We start from the raw sequence: 19,330 nt of genomic DNA, 5'->3' as shown, positions 1-19,330 counted from the left end.
ATCCCTTGCAGTGGAACCTTAACAAGGTACGCTATTCAACTACGCGCCCCGGCCACATTCGCGACGGAGAGCACATCGTCTCTACAACGACTGCTCTTCTCTGCGTACCTGTGCCCAAATCACCAGTTCAGGGACGTGATAAACCTCCCGCATCAACTACCAAGTAGGCTCGTATCAGCTTTTGCGTCGATTATCAACGCGCGTTGAACGAGAACCGATCTGCGACTCGGCGCATACTTCTGACTCGACATATGGTCGTAGCCACGCCGCTCCGATTTCTCTTACCTCGAACCGTGGTCGAGACGAGTTAGGGTGGCGCGCCGCCATGGACGCCAAACGGAAGGCGAGTCCCGCAGGAGACGGTAACACCGACACCAGCAACAGCAACAAAAATATAAAGCGACGCAGGATGCCGGGTGTAAGTTGATAAGTCGCATGGCCGTTTCGCAGATTCTTGCCCGATTCCCATTTTTGTCACTTGTCACTCGTTCAATAACGGGACTGGTGGACCGGAAGCCACACTAGAAAGATGATTATCATCCGGCCGACCAGATGTTGTCGTTGATGAGAAGGCGCCGAGCAAATTTGTAGGCTCGGCGGACCTAGCTGTCGCCGTCGACAGGAAGGCACGCCAGGAAAGGGTCATCGCCCGGCCGACCGACCGACCAAAACATCATGACCCGCTCTCGAACATCCAGGTCTACTCACGAGCTCATTGGCTAACATGTGTTCGCAGCCACCCACAGATTACGACCTCATGAAGGGCGAATCCCATGAATCTACCACTGCCTATGGTTTGCACTTTCTTGAGACCATTCGCCGGACTAAAGATAAGAGGTCGGTCAGACGTTTTCTCTGCACACCATTGCCCGCCCTGATTTTCCGCCAGTCGTTATTCTGACTTCAGGGTACAGTGGCCGACTCGTTGCAAGCTACTTCGAAGATCTGATTCCGCGAGAAAGCAACAAGGAATACTATGAGCGCATCCGCATGCCACTTTCTCTAAAGATCATTGAGCAGAAACTTCAGAACCAGGAGTTCAAGAATCTCTCAGAGCTCGAGAGTTATTTCAAGCGCATGGTCATGAATGCGAAGGAGTACTACTCCAAACACTCAGACATCTTCGAAGACGCGGAGCGCGTGCGAAAGGCGCTCAGCAACTACATGACCAAGACAAACCCGGCATACAAATTGATCCCCAATTACGCCTGCCAAGCAGCGCCCATTCCAGCTGACATGCAGGCCGAGCCGGAGAATCTCGCCGCGTCCCGTCGCGGAAAGGAGGAAGACGAAGATGTGGATATGGATGCCGAGGGAGAGGAAGACGTGCAGGGCCACGAAGAGGATGCGCAGGGTGACGAAGATGAAGGCGATGAAGGAGAAGACGGAAATTCCAAGAAGATCGTACTCAAGCGGAGACCCGGCAGACCCAACAGGGCTGGATCGGAGGCATCCCAAAAGCCGGAGAAGAGCGGTCGGACCAAAGCAGACCATGAGTACGAGGGCGTGCCGTACAGAGGTCTCTCCTTCCAGCAAGCGCAGGAGAAAATAGTCGAAGAGTTGATCCGGAAGTCGGATGGATCGTGAGTCTTGTCCTTTCGCGAATACCTGGCGACACCAGCGCTAATCAAGACACAGAGGACCGTATTTCCTGGACTTCATCAACCTGCCCCCGCGTAGCTACAAAGAATACTTCGCTGTCATCACAAACCCGCTGTCTCTGAAGGGTTTGCAGAAGCTCGTCAAGGGCATTCATGGCCGACAGCCTGCAACCGGGGTCAGCGACTTCAAAAACTGGGCAGCATTCGAAGAGAAGGCGAGCCTTCTCTGGAGCAATGCGCATTACTACAACGAGGAAGGAAGCGAGATCTATACACTGGCCACGGAGCTCAAGGTATGGCAGTGTCACGCCTCTGTCAGTGCATCATTCTTTGAAAACTGACATGGTCTTTGTTAGCAATGCTTCGAGAACGAGCTCAGCGAGGCGAAGGCCGTGGTCCAGGAACCACCTCAGCCGAAGATCAAGCTCAAGATTGCTCCTGGCCAAGAGACGCCTGTAGTTGGTTCTAAGAAGATCACTATCCACGTCGGCGGATCGCGGAGCAGCACGGCGGCCTCTCCGGCGCCCCAGACAGGCCAGTCGATTGACTCAAGTCGTCCCGATGCGGCGCCGAACGCCAACCGCGACGCGATGCCTCCCATAGCGATTGCGACCGGCGTCGGCTCTCAGGCCGGCAGCGGCAGGGCTCAACCTGTCTCGGTGGCGCCTTCGACTTCTTCCCTTGTCGGTGCTCCTGGGTCGGGCGTTGGGCCTCAACAACATCCCGCTGCCCCCCAGCAGCCCAACGGCCATGCGCCGGTCGTGGCTAACGGCCAGAGCGGAATTCCCGCTCCCGGTCAGAACCAACAGCCGCTGGTTGTGAACGACCACTATCAGACCCAACTCGGCCGGGTGGTTCCCATGCCGCCTCCAAACGAGGCTCCCACCCCGGAGCCCACGTGGTACTACCACTATCGGGCGCCCGGTAGAAGTACGTTGACAAAGAACACACCTCTTCGTTTGACTGTCACAGGCACACGTTTATACTGATGGCACTGCTAGGCGATGCTGATTCTCTACTGCCGGAGGTTTTGATCCGGACGCACCCGAGTATCCCTTTGCAGCCCCGGTTCAGGGAGGTGGTTCTGGCGCACCCTAAGGAGGCGTTCCAGACCGTCGTGTTCATCATTCCGGCGGGACATACTCGACTGCAGGTCATTCCTCGCCTGAGGCCGTTCCAGCAAGAGATGAGACCGTTCGGTATTTTCTTCATGGTTGACGGTCAGCTCATATCACGGGCAACTCCACTGCCTGTCACAGATGACCCGCTGCCGCAGGACGCCTTTGTCTACGAAGCGAATCTGCACCCAGGCACAACGCAGATCCAAGTCGAGGTCGTTGCCTGTCTGCCGAAGGGACAGAAGCTGGCGAACGGCGCAGTGGGGGAGGTGGAGAGGTTGACCATCTGTGCGTATCTTCGCCCTGGAGGTTATTGAAAGCTGGTACGTCTCAAATCTCGTGAGGAAGGACTTTTTGAGGTGTTGTTGGGAGTTTGGGACCGGTTTAGGGATGGGATCCGCATATGGTGGGTCAAACACAGCTTTGTTGGTCATTTGTCTGGCATCAGGAAAAGCGAGGGTGGTCTGACTACCTGGGAAAAAACCGCGGGGGCTCGCGGTGTGGTTGGGATCCTACTCCGCGGAAGAGAGTAGAACCTGGCATGTGTGTCCGCTGGAGGACATGTAGATATCGTGTAATACCCTTGCAGGCTCATGCCGGACGAGGTCGTCCGAGCGTGGTAAGTCCTGGCAATTGAAAAACAAATTTGATATTTACATACTTGGGGCTGTGTGGAATGGTGCAACGACTGGGGTCTGTTACCTACTTCGGATGTGTGTTCTTTGTCTCTCAAAGGGAGGGAGTTTACGTCCCACTCCCTGGGAGTGCCCTTTGTCCGTACATACATACGATTGTACATACAAAGAACGTTCATTCTGTCTTCTCTTTCCGCCCTCATCAGTGAGCTGTCCGTCTCTTGAGCTCCCAAAAGTCTTACGGGCTATCCGTTCTTAAGCTCTCAGGAAGTCCAACAACGGCTTAGAAAGTGAGCCTTGTGGATCATACAATTTCTCCCGTCATCCTCTGACTCGCCAGTTCACCGTGTCGTCCTCCAGCGAAAGTCCCTGAAGCCGATTACAGGTGCGATAACGTGCATGGTTTTAACAACGACTTCTCTGCCAACGCCGGGACGAGACCACCACCACCACCAACACCACCACCCAACATGTACCCCGATGCTGGAACCCAACTGCACCTCCGCGGCGGCGCCCTAGCAGACGGTTCAGGCTACAACCCCAGCGGTGTTGTTGCCGGCCCCTTCGACTCCCCTCGGCGGCGCCGCGGCCGCTCTGAGTCACGACGACGAGGTGCTCGATCCAATGGTAGTCATACTCCCCAGCAACGACAGCAGGAGGAGCGGAATCATCTCCTCCCATCCGGCGAGGAGGAGGAATACATAGCCGTGCCCCGGGACCCCCTCTACAGCAAGCGAGCTCGCCAGCTCGGCATCGAGGACAGTCTGCTCTGTCCCGCACCGCTGCCGCCTCCCGATGCGCAACGGCTGCCCTGGCCCTGGCCCTGGTCAAGCGGCGGTCGAAGGAGGAGTCTGGGCGAGCTAACGGCGGGTCGCTGGCGGCCCACGAGGACGCGTTTCACTGTGCGTTGGCCGCGTGAGGATGAGCTTCCTACGGAGTGGTATGAGGGTGTCTATACGCATCTGTATGGCACGGTGAGGGGGCTTGTGCGGGAGTATTTCGGGTACGGGGATCTTCCGGTTGTTGCTGGTCGAAGAGGAGGAGGAGGAGGAGGAGGACGAGGTGGTGGTGTGTGGCTCGATGGAGGGTTCCCCAAGCAGTTTATGTGGTTTGTCGAGAAGGTGGCGATGCAGGATAATAATCTGGCGGGCGGCTGGGATGAGCTGCTCGTGAGGAGGCCGCTCCGGGAGTACTTTGTGACGGGGGTTGTTGCGAAGGCGTTGGAGACGTGCGTGTTTGATGATCTGCTGTTTGGCGCGGATAAGGACCAGAAGGGCATGCTGGAGGCTCAGGACAGGTGCACACTTGAGCTGGAAGGTCAGTAGCGCCAGGCCCCGGTTGCTTGCTCCTTGCCGACTGCGCAAGAAATACTAACACCAACGCAGGTTACCAGCGGACAAGGCTGCGCGCGCAGTGCGTCCGCACCGTCCTCGGGGGCGACATCCTCACGCCGGAGTTCTGGCCTCGCGTCGACCAGCTCGCGCTGCAGCTTGCGACGCTCCTTCTGCCTCTGCTTCGCATCATGGATAAGTCGTTCCCAGCCAGCCAGGCCAAGTCACTACGCAGCATCTACCAGGAGCTGCACGCCATTGTTTCTGAGGCTGGACACCTGTCCATCGGCATCCGCCGGTCGCAGAATATCTTCCGCTTCTCGTTTCCCTTCCCCGGTGAGGTGTGGGATCTCGACCAGCAGGAGGTGGACGACACCGTCTACAAGATTTCTGCGGCGGCGAGCAACAGGGCCGATAAGGCCGCGGAGGCGAAGTGGACGGCAAGCCAAGAGCGCAGGCGACGTCAGGAGGAAGAGGTCGTCGACTCTAATCCCATCACTTCGGCTCGACGCCGGTTCAACTCTGCCTGGCGTCGCGTCCTGGGCCGACCAGCCGACGAAGATGCTGATGGTGATGGTGACAAAGGCGGCGTCGGGGACGTATGGCGCCGCCCCTCTCGTATAGCCAAGGTTCAGATCGTCTTGTGGCCCCTGCTGCAACGGTTCGCAACCGTCGGCGAGGTCGACTCACAGACCGGGGTGGCCGACGGTGAAAATGTCACCACCATCCTGCGATCCCAGGTCGTCTACTACCGCGGCTATGCTGCCGAACCTGTGGAGCAGAACGAGCACTACCCAACTTTGGACGACTGGGTGCATGAGCACACGAGAAAGCAGACGTGGAACTCGCTCACGGTACTGCGCTGGGTTGCGTACGCTGCTGCCACCTGGCTGCTCTGCAATTGGCTTGTGCGGTATAGTCCCGTCGCCGATGATATCGTCCATATCGTCCGGTATGGGCTGGAAGGGACCGTCAAATACATCGTCCGGGAAGCTCTCCTCTTCGTGATTGAGGTTCTGATCACGGTCATTACGTTTGCCGTCAGCGTCGCCAACACGGTCATGATTGTGGGCTATAGATTTAGGGATGCTCTGGGCCGGCTATTTGGGTTCGAAGAGGGATGGTACGGTGTGTATCGCAGGGACGCCAATGCTGACACTGGGGGTCCGGTTCGCTAAAGTCATGGGAGGCTAATGGACCTATCTAACAGTAGAGTGAGAAAGATTTAAGACTGCAGTCAAGGGCGTCACTTTGTTTCACTTTTGACGAGGAAGAGATGGAGATTCCCGGTCAATGGGTCGGATCATGGATGCAACTTTACGACGCTGGCAAGCAGTGCTCTCATACGCTCTAGGTATGGGTACGGTACCGTACGTACTGTACATGTATGTTTCTGTAACAATGGCGTATTCCACGGGCCCACACCACCCCGGACGCCGCCAACCCAAAATTTTGTGGTTCTAAGTCAACTTCCACCTCGTCGTCGCCGGACCCAACACGATGCGATTCCTGTTCAGGTAGAGCGATTGCGACGCCCATGACGAGACCTACAGCAAGGGGGCCAAAACGATAATTTCCTCAGCACAGCGGATCCGCCATGGACGCAGCCGCACTCCTCAAATCCCAAGGCTGGCGCGGCAAGGGCTTCTCGCTGCACCCCAACGACAACTCGATCGGCCTCGCCAAGCCTCTCCTAATCTCCCGCAATACGGACGGCCGTGGCATCGGCCAGAAGACACATTACACCAGCGACCAATGGTGGCTCCACGCCTTCGACCAGAAGCTCAAGGGCCTCGACACCTCCAAGAAAGGCCAAGTGGTACAGTCGGTAACGCAGGGCAAGCTAGACGTCATTGCGAGCGCGCAGCCGAACGGGAAATACACGGGCGCGAGCGGGCTCTATACCTCATTCGTGCGCGGCGGCTTGCTCGAGGGCACGATCGGGTACAAGTCCGGGGCGGGCGAATCTACGGACGCGACCCCCGCGACCTCGGACGATGGTGAAGGGTCGTCCTTGAGGAAGGAGAGGCGGGAAGAGATCAAAGCAGAGAGGCAGGCTAGAAGAGCGGCACGGAGATTACGCAAGGAGGAAAAGGCCACGAGGAAAGCTGTCGAAAAGGCCGCCAAAAGGGAGTTGAAGAAGGCGAGGAGAGCCACCGAGACAAAAGAGGAGCGGCGTGCCAGAAGAGCCGAGAGGAGGGCGCGGAAGGAGGCGAAGAGGAGGAAACGAGGTGAAGCTGGGGGGCCAAAGCCCGACCAGGGCTGAAGAACTCGAAATCAGCGTTCTGGGTTATCATTCTCCCTTCTGCGCGAGCCGAAGGATAGGTCCGTGTTGTCTTGGGCCCACGACCTGCCTGGACAGCCGACCGGCCACAACTCCGGCGCGACCAACGCGCCTCTCGTGAGTTGATAATGACGCCGGTTGCGACGAGGTGCGGCCATGGCCAAGACGTCGCCGGGCCGGTTCGATCACACCATGATCCTCTGGACTGGGCAGCTTCAAGGCTCCTTTGGGATTTTGCCCGGCTTGTTCGATAACAGCCAAGGCCGGCGGTCCCAGAAATCGCGGTTGATAACGTTGATGTGCTCCACCACAATCCGTGCCTTCGCTCGTCTCTTCTTGTCGTTTTCGGTCTGTGTTTTGGACTGTTTAACCGGCAGGGCCATGTTTTCCACTTCGTCGGCAGTGGTGTTATGAGTGCCTGGATCAGCCAGCTCGTACTGGTATTGCTTCCTCAGCTGCTGTGGTGCATTAGGTGGCAGGGGTGAAGGTACCTACCTCTCTAAAAACAACGCTACCCTTCTTGTACATCTCGGGCTCGTTGTTGTAATTGATGCCGAATTGTGAGAAAAGGATCTCGTTCTTATCTGCGGCAAGTGTTCCCTATATTTTGGCCGGTCAGATATACACGTCTTCTGGTCTCAGTTGGCGGGGATTCACGCCTTGAGTTTCTTCTCCGCCTCGGTGGCATCCATTCCACCTTGTTGGATGAGAGCCCAGAAGGTTGTGTTGTAAAGGTTGTTGATATGGCCTAGGCGTTTATTAGCGTGTCACTGAGTCACAACACTTAGGGGGTGTACCTACAGTCGACCTGCCTCCAACTCAGATAGTCCTGCAGATTTTGCACTGTCGGATAGCAAACCGCTCGGCCGTCGAAGCTAGGCAACGGGGGCGATAACGGGGTGTCCGGGAAGTGACTGGGCCAGAAGTGCACATAGTACGCCGTGAAGGCGGAAACAATGGTCGAAACAAGTTTGCTGTTCCGTGCTCAGTCTCGACGGCCAGAAACGCTTCACTCAGAATATCCTACCTTGAGCGACGGTCAAAGAGGCTGCATGATTTGTGGAAGACGAAACTGGACCTGACTGTCAGCAGAAGTTGGTGGTTGGACTCTGAGTAAGAGCATGCCTGTACTCATCGCTGACTCCATACGCGATGGTGATATCTGGAAGTTCAGACATGACCGCTCTGGCCGCAGTGTTCATGAGCTCGAGAGCCCGTCTGTCGTTGGGCTTCTCAAAGCCATACTTGGTTGCAAAGCTTCGCCGAGGTCAGACGCGTTTAAGAGTACTTGGGACACATCGGGGGAGAAGTGCGTGTGCAAGCCGCCATACTTGGTGAAGCCCCGACCGTCAACTCTGATCACGATCCATGTATTTGGTAGGAGTTTATCCGGCTGCTCGAACTGCTTGACATACTCGTACCTTTAAGCAAACAAATCAGTCGCGGGGTCCAAAGGCCCTCACATCTGGGCGGTGCGTACTGAGAATTAGCCATCTTTGAGATGATGCCGCGGCCTCCGCTTTCTCTCGGGGGTATTGAGATGCTTCTTTCTTCAGGAGAGGCTGTTGTTGTAGGTCGCCTATCCAGTTGTGACCGCAGGACTCAGCTGCTCTGAACATGCCCCGCACATGCTCATGGTCATGGTAACGGTATTGCAACGATGAACACGCGTATGCACAATACGTGCAATACATCATTGTGTAAGGTTCATGGTACAATACGTATCGCTGCAATTATCGTTACACAATAACATTAACTACGGTGTAAGGTACCTTACCTACTAACTAACCGCAAACTCGCTAGCTCGGGCGGGTCTGCCGTCGACCCCCTGTCCGTGCAGGAACGCGATCTGGCCAAGCCGCGACCCGGTGCAGTGGGGCTCCTAGCCTTGCAGCAACCCCAGGAATTGCTCGCACCGCCACCGCGGCCCTGCCGCGACAACCAGCCGCAATTTGATCAAGACATGCTACGCCGGCAATGAACCTCCTTCTTTCTGACGACTACCTCCTCCAGGACTACCCAGAGAATATCACCAACACCATCCGGTCAGGGCACTCGACATGCGTCCGATTCAACCGCAAGGGCGACTTCCTTGCCTCGGGCCGCGTTGATGGCACCGTCGTCATCTGGGATCTCGAGACTATGGGAGTGGCGCGTAAGCTCAGAGGGCATTCAAAAAACATAACCTCACTGAGCTGGTCACGGTGCGGCCGGTATCTGCTTTCCGCCTGTCAAGGATGGAAGGCCATCCTCTGGGACCTACAGGACGGGAAACGTCATCGTGAGGTTCGCTTCCGGGCCCCCGTCTATGGGGCCGAGCTCCATCCATGGAACCAGTTCGTTCAGTTCCAGAATGCTCTCTCTACTTGTGTTGGCTGACGTGTTGTAGCAATCAGTTTGTTGCAGCCCTGTTCGAGGACCAGCCGATGCTCGTTGATATCACGGACTCCACCGACGTTCGATACATTCTCCCCTCTGTACCGAAACGGCCCAACACGGACGCCGATGCCGCTCTAAAAGAGAAGCAAGCGAAGGAGGACGCAAAGCACATGACCACAGCCATCATCTATACCGCAGAAGGGGACCACCTTCTGGCGGGCACAACCAAGGGACGCCTCAACATCATCGATGCTAGGACGCGGGATATCATCTACTCGGAGAAGATAGCGAGCGGGATTATCACAACCCTCCGGCTCACTGAGTCCGGCAAGGATCTGCTGGTGAACGCTCAGGACCGGATAATACGAACCTTTCACGTGCCCAACCTCTCAGCGGCAGACCTCGACCCGGACACCATACAAATACCGCTTGAGCACAAATTTCAGGACGTGGTAAATAGACTATCGTGGAATCACGTAGCCTTTAGCGCTAGCGGCGAATACGTGGCGGCGTCGACCTACAATAACCACGAACTCTACATCTGGGAGCGCGGACACGGCAGCCTGGTCCGCATGCTGGAGGGACCGAAGGAGGAGCAGGGCGTCATTGAATGGCACCCACACCGAGCTTTGCTAGCGGCATGCGGTTTGGAGACCGGCCGGATCAACATCTGGTCCGTGACGAGCCCTCAGCGATGGTCGGCCCTCGCGCCCGACTTTGTGGAGGTGGAGGAAAACGTCGAGTACATCGAGAAAGAGGATGAATTCGATATCCACCCCCAAGAGGAAATCCAAAAGCGGCGGCTCGACCAGGAGGACGAGGATGTCGATGTCTTGACTGTGCAGGACGGCGGTGGACACGGACAGGACGTAGACGGGTTCCGCATGCCTATACTATTCAACCTAGGGGAGTCGGACAGCGAAGAAGAGTTCGTGAACGTGTCCCTCGGAACATTACGGAGGAAAAGCCCCGGGGACCAAGAGGACGGTGAAGCCACAGGTGAAGAGAGGAAAGCCGGAAAGAGAACGTCTGGTACTGGGCGAGGTCGGGGAAAGAAGAAGTGAATAGAATGCAGTCGTTCCCCAATGAAGGCAATCGCCAGGACAATTTGGTAAGCTTGAGACACAATACCACATATATGTTGAACCATGTTGTCTATGATGTCAAGTGTTAGTAAGTTCCGTTTGAATGCCAAAGGCGTGGGGAAGAGGCTTCTGCTCCATTCACAGAAAGAATGCGCTACCTTAGGGTACGTTAAGCCTTATTAATTGTCAGTGATTGTCTCTATAACCTTGCATTGATTGAGATCACTCTTTGTATCCAAGATTTGCCTCCACATCCAGCTCCGGAGTGGGTCTCGCTGAAAGCGGTTAGCCTAGCTTGCCTGGACCGCCTCGCTGACCGCGCTGCTTTGTCAAGCCGAGCCGCTCGAACTTTTCAGGTTTGCCTCCTTCCCCAAACCATCATTCAACAAACTTCACACCCGCATCGCAAATCCCGTCAAGAATCGCTGGAATCTTGTCGCTGGCATCCTCCGACGAGATCATCGAACGTAGGATTGCGATTTACGAGTCGACCGACCCTTTTTTTCCCGTATCGCAACGAGACTGGAGCTGTCAGGTTTTGAGTCTCGCTGCCTCGGGCCGCTGGCCTGTTGAAGCGCGGAGGAGGAGGCTACAAGAGCATCGCGCACTGTGCCACGCAGAGCACGCGTCATCGAAGTCTGTGGCGACGCATATAATAACCTCTACGCTCGTCTTCGCCGGAATCGTTCCGTTGCCAAAATCGCACGCGCGATTCATCACCGCCACGCTCCCTCGACCCGCGTTCTTCAGATACTGCCACTCGCTCCGAGTTTCTAGCCAACTTCCTCGTAATATTTTCTCTCCTCAGTGGATTTTGGCATTCTCTTGCATTACGAGAAAAAATCATCAAAGATGGCGAACCTCATCTTCGCGCACTCAAGCGCGCCAATCCGGACGATTAAGGAGATCCAGTTTGGGCTCCTGTCCCCCGAGGAGATTAAGGGCATGAGTGTGTGCCACATTCTCTATCCGGAAACCATGGATGAGACCCGGACGAAGCCTCGAGATGGTGGTCTCAACGACCCGCTTCTTGGTTCAGTCGACAGACAGTTCAAATGCAAGACCTGCGGAGAGAACATGTCCGAGTGCCCAGGCCATTTCGGTCACATCGAGCTGGCCAGACCCGTCTTTCACCCTGGTTTTATCAGGAGAACAAAGAAGTTGCTCGAGGTGGTCTGCCACAACTGTGGCAAAGTGTTGGCTGATAGAGTCAGTGCATTCTACCCGTCCGGGTAGTCTTCGATGTGGCTGATGCTGACCTTGGACCAGTCTGACCCGCAATACCTTGCCGCCATGAAAGTCCGGGACCCAAAGGTTCGGTTCAAGCGGGTTTGGGACATCTGTAAAGCCAAGAAGCGCTGTGATAACGACCCACCCAAGGCTGCCGGAGATGGGGATTTCAATCCAAACGGTGATTCGGCACCGCTTCTCAGCGGCCATGGCGGATGCGGCAACGTTCAGCCCGTTATCCGCCAGCAGGCCCTTACTCTATGGGCCCATTACGAGCACAAGGACGAAGACGGTATCAAGAACAAGGAGAAAAAGGTCATCACGCCAGAGATGGCCCTGAACATCTTCCGCCGCATGTCGGACGAGGAGATGATTGACATCGGGCTCAACATTTCGCAAGCCCGTCCGGAATGGATGATCATTACCGTCCTCCCAGTTCCTCCCCCACCTGTTCGTCCTAGCATTTCGATGGACGGCACCGGAACGGGTCTGCGAAACGAAGACGACCTGACGTACAAACTTGGTGATATCATCCGTGCCAACGGCAACGTCCGACAGGCTATTGCAGAGGGTTCCCCACAACACATCATCACGGATTTTGAAAATCTGCTCCAGTATCATGTTGCCACCTATATGGATAATGACATTGCTGGTCAGCCTCAGGCGTTGCAGAAGAGCGGTCGCCCTGTCAAGGCTATCCGTGCCCGTCTCAAAGGGAAAGAAGGGCGTTTGCGAGGCAACTTGATGGGAAAGCGTGTCGACTTCTCGGCTCGGACTGTCATCACGGGTGATGCCAATATCTCCCTCGACGAGGTCGGCGTGCCGCGAAGCATTGCCCGCATCTTGACATACCCCGAAACAGTCACGCCTTACAATATCGCCAAGCTCACGCAGTACGTTCAAAACGGCCCCAATGAGCATCCGGGCGCCAGGTTCATCATTCGTTCTGATGGCACTCGTATCGATCTTCGGTACCATCGGCGTGCGACCGGCATTCAGCTGGAATACGGCTGGAAGGTGGAGCGGCACCTGATTGACGGTGATTATATCATCTTCAACCGTCAACCGTCTCTCCACAAGGAGTCCATGATGGGTCACAGAGTTCGAGTCATGCCTTATTCCACCTTCCGGCTCAACCTGTCGGTCACCTCTCCCTACAACGCTGACTTCGACGGTGATGAGATGAACTTGCACGTCCCGCAGACTGAGGAGACTCGTGCAGAAGTCAAGGAGCTCTGCATGGTTCCTCTCAACATCGTCTCGCCGCAGAGAAACGGTCCTCTGATGGGCATCGTCCAGGACACGTTAGCTGGCGTGTACAAGCTCTGCCGGCGTGATGTGTTCCTCACCAAGGAGCAGGTGATGAACGTCATGCTCTGGGTCCCAGACTGGGATGGCATTATTCCTCTCCCGGCAATTCTTAAGCCCCGGCCCCGGTGGACCGGGAAGCAGATCATCAGCATGATCATCCCGAAGATAATCAATATCCACATGAACTCCGACCAGCCGGACAGGGACCATCCGTTCAAGGATGATGGACTCCTCATTCAACAGGGAGAAGTTATGTTTGGTCTGCTCTCCAAGAAGAGCGTGGGTGCCACTGGAGGTGGCATTGTCCACCTGTGCTTCAATGAACTTGGTCCGCAGGGGGCTATGGATTTCCTCAACGGCTGCCAGCGAGTAGTCAACTACTGGCTTCTGCATAACGGACACAGCATCGGTATCGGTGACACAATCCCTGATGCGAAAACCATCGAGCTAGTTCAGAAGCACATCGATCAGCAGAAGGGGGAGGTTGCCCATCTGACAGAGCTAGCAACCAACAACGAGCTCGAGCCGCTGCCCGGTATGAACATCCGAGAGACCTTTGAGAACAAGGTCTCGGCGGCTCTTAACACGGCCCGCGACAAAGCCGGTACCACGACCGAGAAGAGTCTCAAGGATCTCAACAATGCCGTCACAATGGCGCGTTCTGGGTCCAAGGGCTCCGCGATCAACATCTCTCAGATGACTGCTCTGGTCGGGCAGCAGATGGTTGAGGGAAAACGTATCCCATTCGGCTTCAAGTACCGCACTCTGCCACATTTCACCAAGGACGATTACTCCCCTGAGGCTCGAGGTTTTGTGGAGAATTCATATCTCCGGGGCTTGACTCCCACTGAGTTCTTCTTCCACGCCATGGCAGGGCGAGAAGGTTTGATTGATACTGCTGTCAAGACGGCCGAGACAGGGTACATCCAGCGCCGACTCGTGAAAGCACTTGAGGATGCTGCGGCGCACTACGATGGGACGGTGCGAAACTCGCTTGGCGATATCATTCAGTTCATCTACGGTGAAGATGGCTTGGACGGTGTCGCTATTGAGAAACAGCGTATGGACCACATGAACCTGTCCAATAAGCAATTCGACAAGCGATTCCGCTTGGACGTGATGGACGAGGCGAGCTCCGGCCCCGCTCTGGAGGCCCTAGAGTACGGCAGGGAGATGGCGAGCGACCCGATGGTGCAGCAGCTTTTGGACCAAGAATATGAGCAGCTCCTCGCCGATCGCAAGCTGGTGCGAGAGATCAACCGCCGCAAGTTGGCCGAGGATAACATGCAGCTCCCGCTCAACGTGGCCCGCATTATCGAGACGGCGAAGAAGCTCTTCAAGGTGGATGACACTCATCGCAGCGACCTCACGCCCAAGGATGTCATCCCCGCCGTTCAAGCCCTCCTTGAGCGGATGGTTGTGGTCCGAGGTAGCGATCCGATCTCGAAAGAGGCGGATTATAACTCGACAATATTATTTAAGATCCAGCTGCGGTCCCGCTTGGCCTTCAAGCGTCTCGCTGTCGAGCATAAGCTCAACAAGCTGGCCTTCGAACACGTTTTAGGCGAGTTGGAGAACCGGTGGTCTCGGTCCATGGTCGCCCCGGGAGAAATGGTCGGAGTTCTGGCAGCACAGTCCATCGGAGAGCCGGCCACGCAGATGACACTCAACACCTTCCATTTCGCTGGTGTGTCGTCCAAGAACGTCACTCTTGGTGTCCCGCGTCTCAAAGAGATTCTCAACGTCGCAAAGGATATCAAGACGCCGTCCATGGTCGTGTATCTGGACGCCGAGAATGCGACGCAAGAGGATGCGAAGAGGCTGCGTAATGCGGTCGAGCACACCACTCTCCGTTCCGTCACGGCGGTCACGGAGATCTACTATGATCCGGAGATCGCGTCTACCAACATCCCAGAGGATTTCGATATGGTCGAATCTTATTTCCTGATCTCTGACGCATCGGATCAGGATTCAATCGAGAACCAATCACGGTGGCTTTTGAGGATCACTCTCGACCGGCAGAAGATGCTGGACAAGGGGCTGCGCGTGGAAGATGTGGCGCACCGGATCAAGGAAGAGTACAAGAAGGACGTTGCGGTCATTTTCAGTGACAACAATGCGGAGGAGATGGTCCTTCGCATCCGCGTGATCCGCCAAGACGACGACAAAGACGAGGATGGGAACAAGATCATCGAGGATGACGTGATGCTGAAGCGACTGGAGAAGCACCTACTTGACAACTGTACGCTCCGTGGCGTTGTGGGCATTGAGCGTGCCTTCCTGAACAAGGGGACAAAGCTGGTTGAGAAGGCGGACGGCTCTCAGGTAGCCAACAAAGATGCACCCGAATGCTCGGAGTGGTATCTCGACACGCAGGGCACATCTCTACGAGAGGTCCTGACCATCGACGGGGTCGACACGAAACGTACATCCACGAACGACCTGTATCAGATCGTGGATGTCTTCGGTATCGAAGCAGCTCGGACAGCGCTACTGCAAGAGCTGACGCAGGTGCTTGCTTTTGACGGTTCGTATGTGAACCATCGCCACCTGGCCCTCCTTGTCGATGTGATGACGTACCGCGGCAGCATCGCGGCGGTGACACGCCACGGTATCAACCGCGCCGACACGGGCGCTCTGATGCGCTGCTCGTTCGAGGAGACGGTCGAGATCCTGCTCGAGGCTGCCGCCGTGGGCGAGCTTGACGACTGCCGTGGCATCTCGGAGAACGTCATGTTGGGCCAAATGGCGCCCATGGGTACCGGTGCCTTCGAGGTGCTCCTTGATCCGAAGATGCTCGAGACCGTCATCTCGGACAACTCGCGCATGGGCCTGATGCCCGGCATGACAATCAAGGGCACCCAGCTGGAGGGCGCCGCGACCCCGTACGACACCGGGTCGCCGATGGCCGACAACGGCTATCTGGGCAGCTATTCCCCGACCATGGGCAATTTCTCGCCCATCCAGGGTGCGGGTTCGGACAGCCCGAGCGGCTTCAACACCGAGTACGGCGGCGGCTTTGGCTCGAGCACAGTCAATCCTTACGCCACGAGCCCGCGTGCTACGAGCCCCTTCTCCACCTCGCCCACGTCGCCGTTCGGCTACGGTGGCTACTCGCCATCGTCTCCGGCGGGCTACTCGCCGACCTCGCCTCTCATCGGGGCCGGAGGACAGTACGCGTCGAGTCCTCAGTTTAGCCCCTCGTCTCCCTCCTTTTCGCCGACGTCGCCGATGCTGCGACCCGGCAGCCCGACGAGCCCCAGCTACAGCCCGACCTCGCCGAGCTACTCGCCCGCATCACCCGCCGCTGCCAGGCACTATTCCCCCACGTCGCCTGCGCAGTTCAACTCGCCGACGTCGCCGTCCTACTCCCCGACGTCGCCGACCTACAGCCCGGCGTCGCCGAATCTACATGCGACGTCGCCCTCGTACTCGCCGGCGTCGCCCACCTGGTCGCCCACGTCACCGGACGCCTACTCGCCGACGAGTCCGTCGTTCCAGCGGTCGCCAGGGCAGCAGTTGTCGCCGACGAGTCCGGGGTACTCGCCGACGTCACCGTCATTTTCGCCAAGGACGCCGGGCCGGGGCGCGTCCAGTGGCGGTGCTGACCAGTAGTAAGTCGTACCTGTCTATATGGCAATAGCCCCTAATCCCACCAACAGCTGGCTAACGTCCTACTTGTAGCTCACCCACTTCTCCCACGAATGATTGAGAATGCTCATTCGAAGTGAAGCGGGACACAGGTACGCAGGGCACCGGCTGCCCAGGGCAGAGATGACGGCGGCACTGAGGCCGTCTCGAGTTTGCTTTCGGGGGGTGGATGTGCATAGTTGGAGCGTCCCTTTTCTTTACTCCTTCCCTGCGATTTTTGCTGGTTCGTTTTTGGAGCATTTTCCTGCCTCGTCCGGTTGAGAGAGGGATACAAAAATAACTCTTTAGAGATGTTCCGTTTTCATTTCTTCTGTTCAGGTCCACTCTCGCCAATGCATGGGACGGGAAGGGGGATCACATATCAGCGAAAGCCCGCGACATCAGATTGGTTAGGGACTGGGCCTTGTACAAAGGGGGCCGTCGCCGCGCGATCAATGGTTGACGGAATGGGCTAGGGCTGGTTGATGACATTAGCATTTGAGGTGTGCCGAGAATAGGCAGAGCGAACGAAAGAAGGAATGACGAGGGCTGAAGGCCCGGTTTGTGTAATGATTTTGTATGTACAAGTTACATTGCAGGCAGAGAGCCAGACAGACAGCACTTGGTCGCCATTGGCCATTGTGCGAGTCCGTCGCATGAATACTGGGAGAAGTATTCCACTACCAGGGAGACCATACTCTCCTGTCTCCACCTGAGTGAGAGCCGGGGAGTGGAAGTTTGGATTGGCTCGACCCTGTCCTTCTTTCCCCTCTGGTCACAACATCCTTGGAGTCACTCTGCTTTGGGCTTGTTGAACAAGATACCCTACACATACCTGGTAAGGGGCGGGACGGGGTGCGTATGGGGGGGTGGGTTCATCGATCTCCTTTCCTTAGTGGCCGTTCTGGATTCGGAAAGGGGAGGGGGTTTGTTCCCCCAGTGGTCAGCGTCACGTTGCCATGGTGAACTGCGACCTGAGTTGGTTCATTGCTTTCCCACTCGGGTGGGCTGCTGCCTGGTTTGCCTGCCGCTCTCTCTCCCAGTCCCTTCCCCTTGCTTCGGTGAATACGGGTAGGTGGTTGGTTGGTGGTGCCCCCGTTACCACGCCTATGGCTTATGGCTTGGTTGTCAGGTTCAATCCCGGATAAGTAAGGGACAGAGCAGGGGGAAAAGGGGGTTGCGTTGGGCTGGGCTGGAGACTTGGGTACCGGGTACGTAGCTTGCTTGTGTATGGCGTGTATCTCGGACGTGGGAGATGTCGCCATGCTATGGAGTATGGGTTCGTGTCTGGTACCGACTAGGTACGATAGGGTATTGTACTGTACACGCCTTGTCTAGTCTTCCTCGAACCCCCTTGGCTGTATCACACCACGAGGTGGTACTGCACATCCCCCATCTCGTACCGCGATGATGTCGCGCACGGCTAGGTAAAACAGGACAGGCACGGAAAAATGAGAACGGGCCCAGAGAAAAGAACACGCAGGGGGGGGGGGGGGCCGTCAATGGACCAGGCAGGTGGATAGTATTGAGTGGTGCTAGCAGGCTGGGCATCAACTTGGACATCAACTGGTCGGTTTTCGAGATTGACGTGATAACTCATGCCCATGTAGTCCACAGTAAGTCCATGCCGTCGAGGCCTCGCGTTTCACGGTTTCACCGGGCTACGTTGCAGGGCTAATGCACCTCGAAGATCATATGGCAGGCACCTAGGTGGCTTGCCCAAAGTTGACTTGGTCGCTGCGGTGGACAGCTTTGGCAGAGAGGGCTTCATGGCTTCTGCTGGCCATGGGGGCTGTCTTGATTCGATATTCGACGATGAGTGATCATCTTGGAATCGGGTGTTGAAGATAGTGGTCCGAGCGAGGCTCAGCCTTGAACATTGTCACGATGGCCGCATACAGTGCGGCCTAGTCTCTCGCCCACAGCCTCATTCTGGAAATCAACGGAATCGCCAGGGTTAAAGTGGAGCTAAAATTGTCACAAATCTTTCAGTCACTGGCGGTGATTTCCGCTGACACGAATGAGGATAGACTTCAGAGGTAGGTGTTCTTCCTGAATGTTTTGTTGCTTGTTGGTGAAGCTATGGGAGAAGTGCACGTTGAGCCATTAGCGATCGCGGAATCGTGAACCGTGGACCGTGCGGTTCCCGCAGTGTGCAGATCCCGTCATTTTAGAGACACACCCTAGCCCTGGGAAATTGCCCCTTAGCAGCTTCACTAGTATTGAACACACGTCTCTGTTAGTGCTTAAGGTCTTTCGTGCACAGGCCAAACCGAGCCTGCGAACCAAACTGTCGGGTCCAAGACTCGCTCATCATTGGATGATGAAAGATACCCTTGTTCTGCCTGCTCCGCCGGTAGAGCGACATTGAGAGGCTGTGAAGATTCGTTCTGTAACTGTATGTGTAGAGCACCTCGTGCTCACCGAAATGCCGTCGGGTACCTTCCGTCATGGACTGGAGGAATTTCAGGTAACCGTGCCAGCGTTTGGCCTTCCTTGGCAATGTACTCGGGATGTACTCCCCTTTGCCAAGGTACCTGCTTTGAGAGATACAGGCTGAGTGGCAGGGTGTATTGCTGGCAAGTTGCGGCTGTCGAGCGTGTCTGTCGCCAACAACATGACGCTATTCCCTCCCCGGTGATTTACGGGTAGTCCAGCGGGAAATGATCTGTACTTTACCTCCGGCGTAGAAGAGGGTCTTTGCCTCCTTTGGAGCCCGATTGGCT

At 56.3% G+C, this 19,330-nt stretch overlaps 5 protein-coding genes across 5 annotated transcripts; 4 read left to right on the top strand and 1 right to left on the bottom strand.

Annotated features, from left to right (window-relative positions):
* Nucleotides 1–20: 20 nt before the first annotated feature.
* Nucleotides 21–5,993, top strand: B0T15DRAFT_498393 (uncharacterized protein). Its single transcript, XM_062867312.1, has 8 exons — nucleotides 21–418; nucleotides 737–837; nucleotides 915–1,583; nucleotides 1,639–1,894; nucleotides 1,958–2,531; nucleotides 2,603–3,007; nucleotides 3,715–4,671; nucleotides 4,740–5,993. The coding sequence occupies exons 1-8, from the start codon at nucleotides 326–328 to the stop codon at nucleotides 5,861–5,863; spliced, it is 4,179 nt and encodes a 1,392-aa protein (XP_062726024.1). The 5' UTR covers nucleotides 21–325; the 3' UTR covers nucleotides 5,864–5,993.
* A 1-nt stretch (nucleotide 5,994) lies between these two features.
* On the top strand, nucleotides 5,995–7,038 carry B0T15DRAFT_30763 (uncharacterized protein). Its single transcript, XM_062863886.1, has one exon. The coding sequence runs from the start codon at nucleotides 6,283–6,285 to the stop codon at nucleotides 6,949–6,951; it is 669 nt and encodes a 222-aa protein (XP_062726023.1). The 5' UTR covers nucleotides 5,995–6,282; the 3' UTR covers nucleotides 6,952–7,038.
* Nucleotides 7,039–7,184: 146 nt separating this feature from the next.
* On the bottom strand, nucleotides 7,185–8,392 carry B0T15DRAFT_386559 (Thg1 C terminal domain-containing protein; the record flags this gene model as incomplete). Its single annotated transcript, XM_062864331.1, has 8 exons — nucleotides 7,185–7,331; nucleotides 7,465–7,569; nucleotides 7,595–7,598; nucleotides 7,627–7,717; nucleotides 7,771–7,943; nucleotides 7,997–8,047; nucleotides 8,101–8,226; nucleotides 8,301–8,392. Coding segments are annotated over 8 exons (789 nt in total), but the record flags the coding sequence as incomplete, so codon positions are not given.
* A 472-nt stretch (nucleotides 8,393–8,864) lies between these two features.
* On the top strand, nucleotides 8,865–10,633 carry B0T15DRAFT_517888 (SWD1-like protein). The gene is made up of 3 exons (XM_062868336.1): nucleotides 8,865–9,305; nucleotides 9,359–10,503; nucleotides 10,592–10,633. Exons 1-2 carry the CDS (start codon nucleotides 8,947–8,949, stop codon nucleotides 10,410–10,412), a joined length of 1,413 nt encoding a protein of 470 aa, XP_062726021.1. The 5' UTR covers nucleotides 8,865–8,946; the 3' UTR covers nucleotides 10,413–10,503; nucleotides 10,592–10,633.
* A 542-nt stretch (nucleotides 10,634–11,175) lies between these two features.
* Nucleotides 11,176–16,915, top strand: B0T15DRAFT_30717 (DNA-directed RNA polymerase II subunit RPB1). The gene is made up of 3 exons (XM_062863880.1): nucleotides 11,176–11,642; nucleotides 11,703–16,588; nucleotides 16,659–16,915. The coding sequence occupies exons 1-3, from the start codon at nucleotides 11,286–11,288 to the stop codon at nucleotides 16,684–16,686; spliced, it is 5,271 nt and encodes a 1,756-aa protein (XP_062726020.1). The 5' UTR covers nucleotides 11,176–11,285; the 3' UTR covers nucleotides 16,687–16,915.
* Nucleotides 16,916–19,330: the final 2,415 nt, after the last annotated feature.

Source organism: Chaetomium strumarium (genome assembly GCF_033439665.1).
Source record: "Chaetomium strumarium strain CBS 333.67 chromosome Unknown B0T15scaffold_1, whole genome shotgun sequence".
Taxonomy (NCBI): domain Eukaryota; kingdom Fungi; phylum Ascomycota; class Sordariomycetes; order Sordariales; family Chaetomiaceae; genus Chaetomium; species Chaetomium strumarium.
The sequence above is the reverse complement of the archived record's forward strand: the minus strand, read 5'-3'. Positions and strand labels throughout refer to the sequence as shown.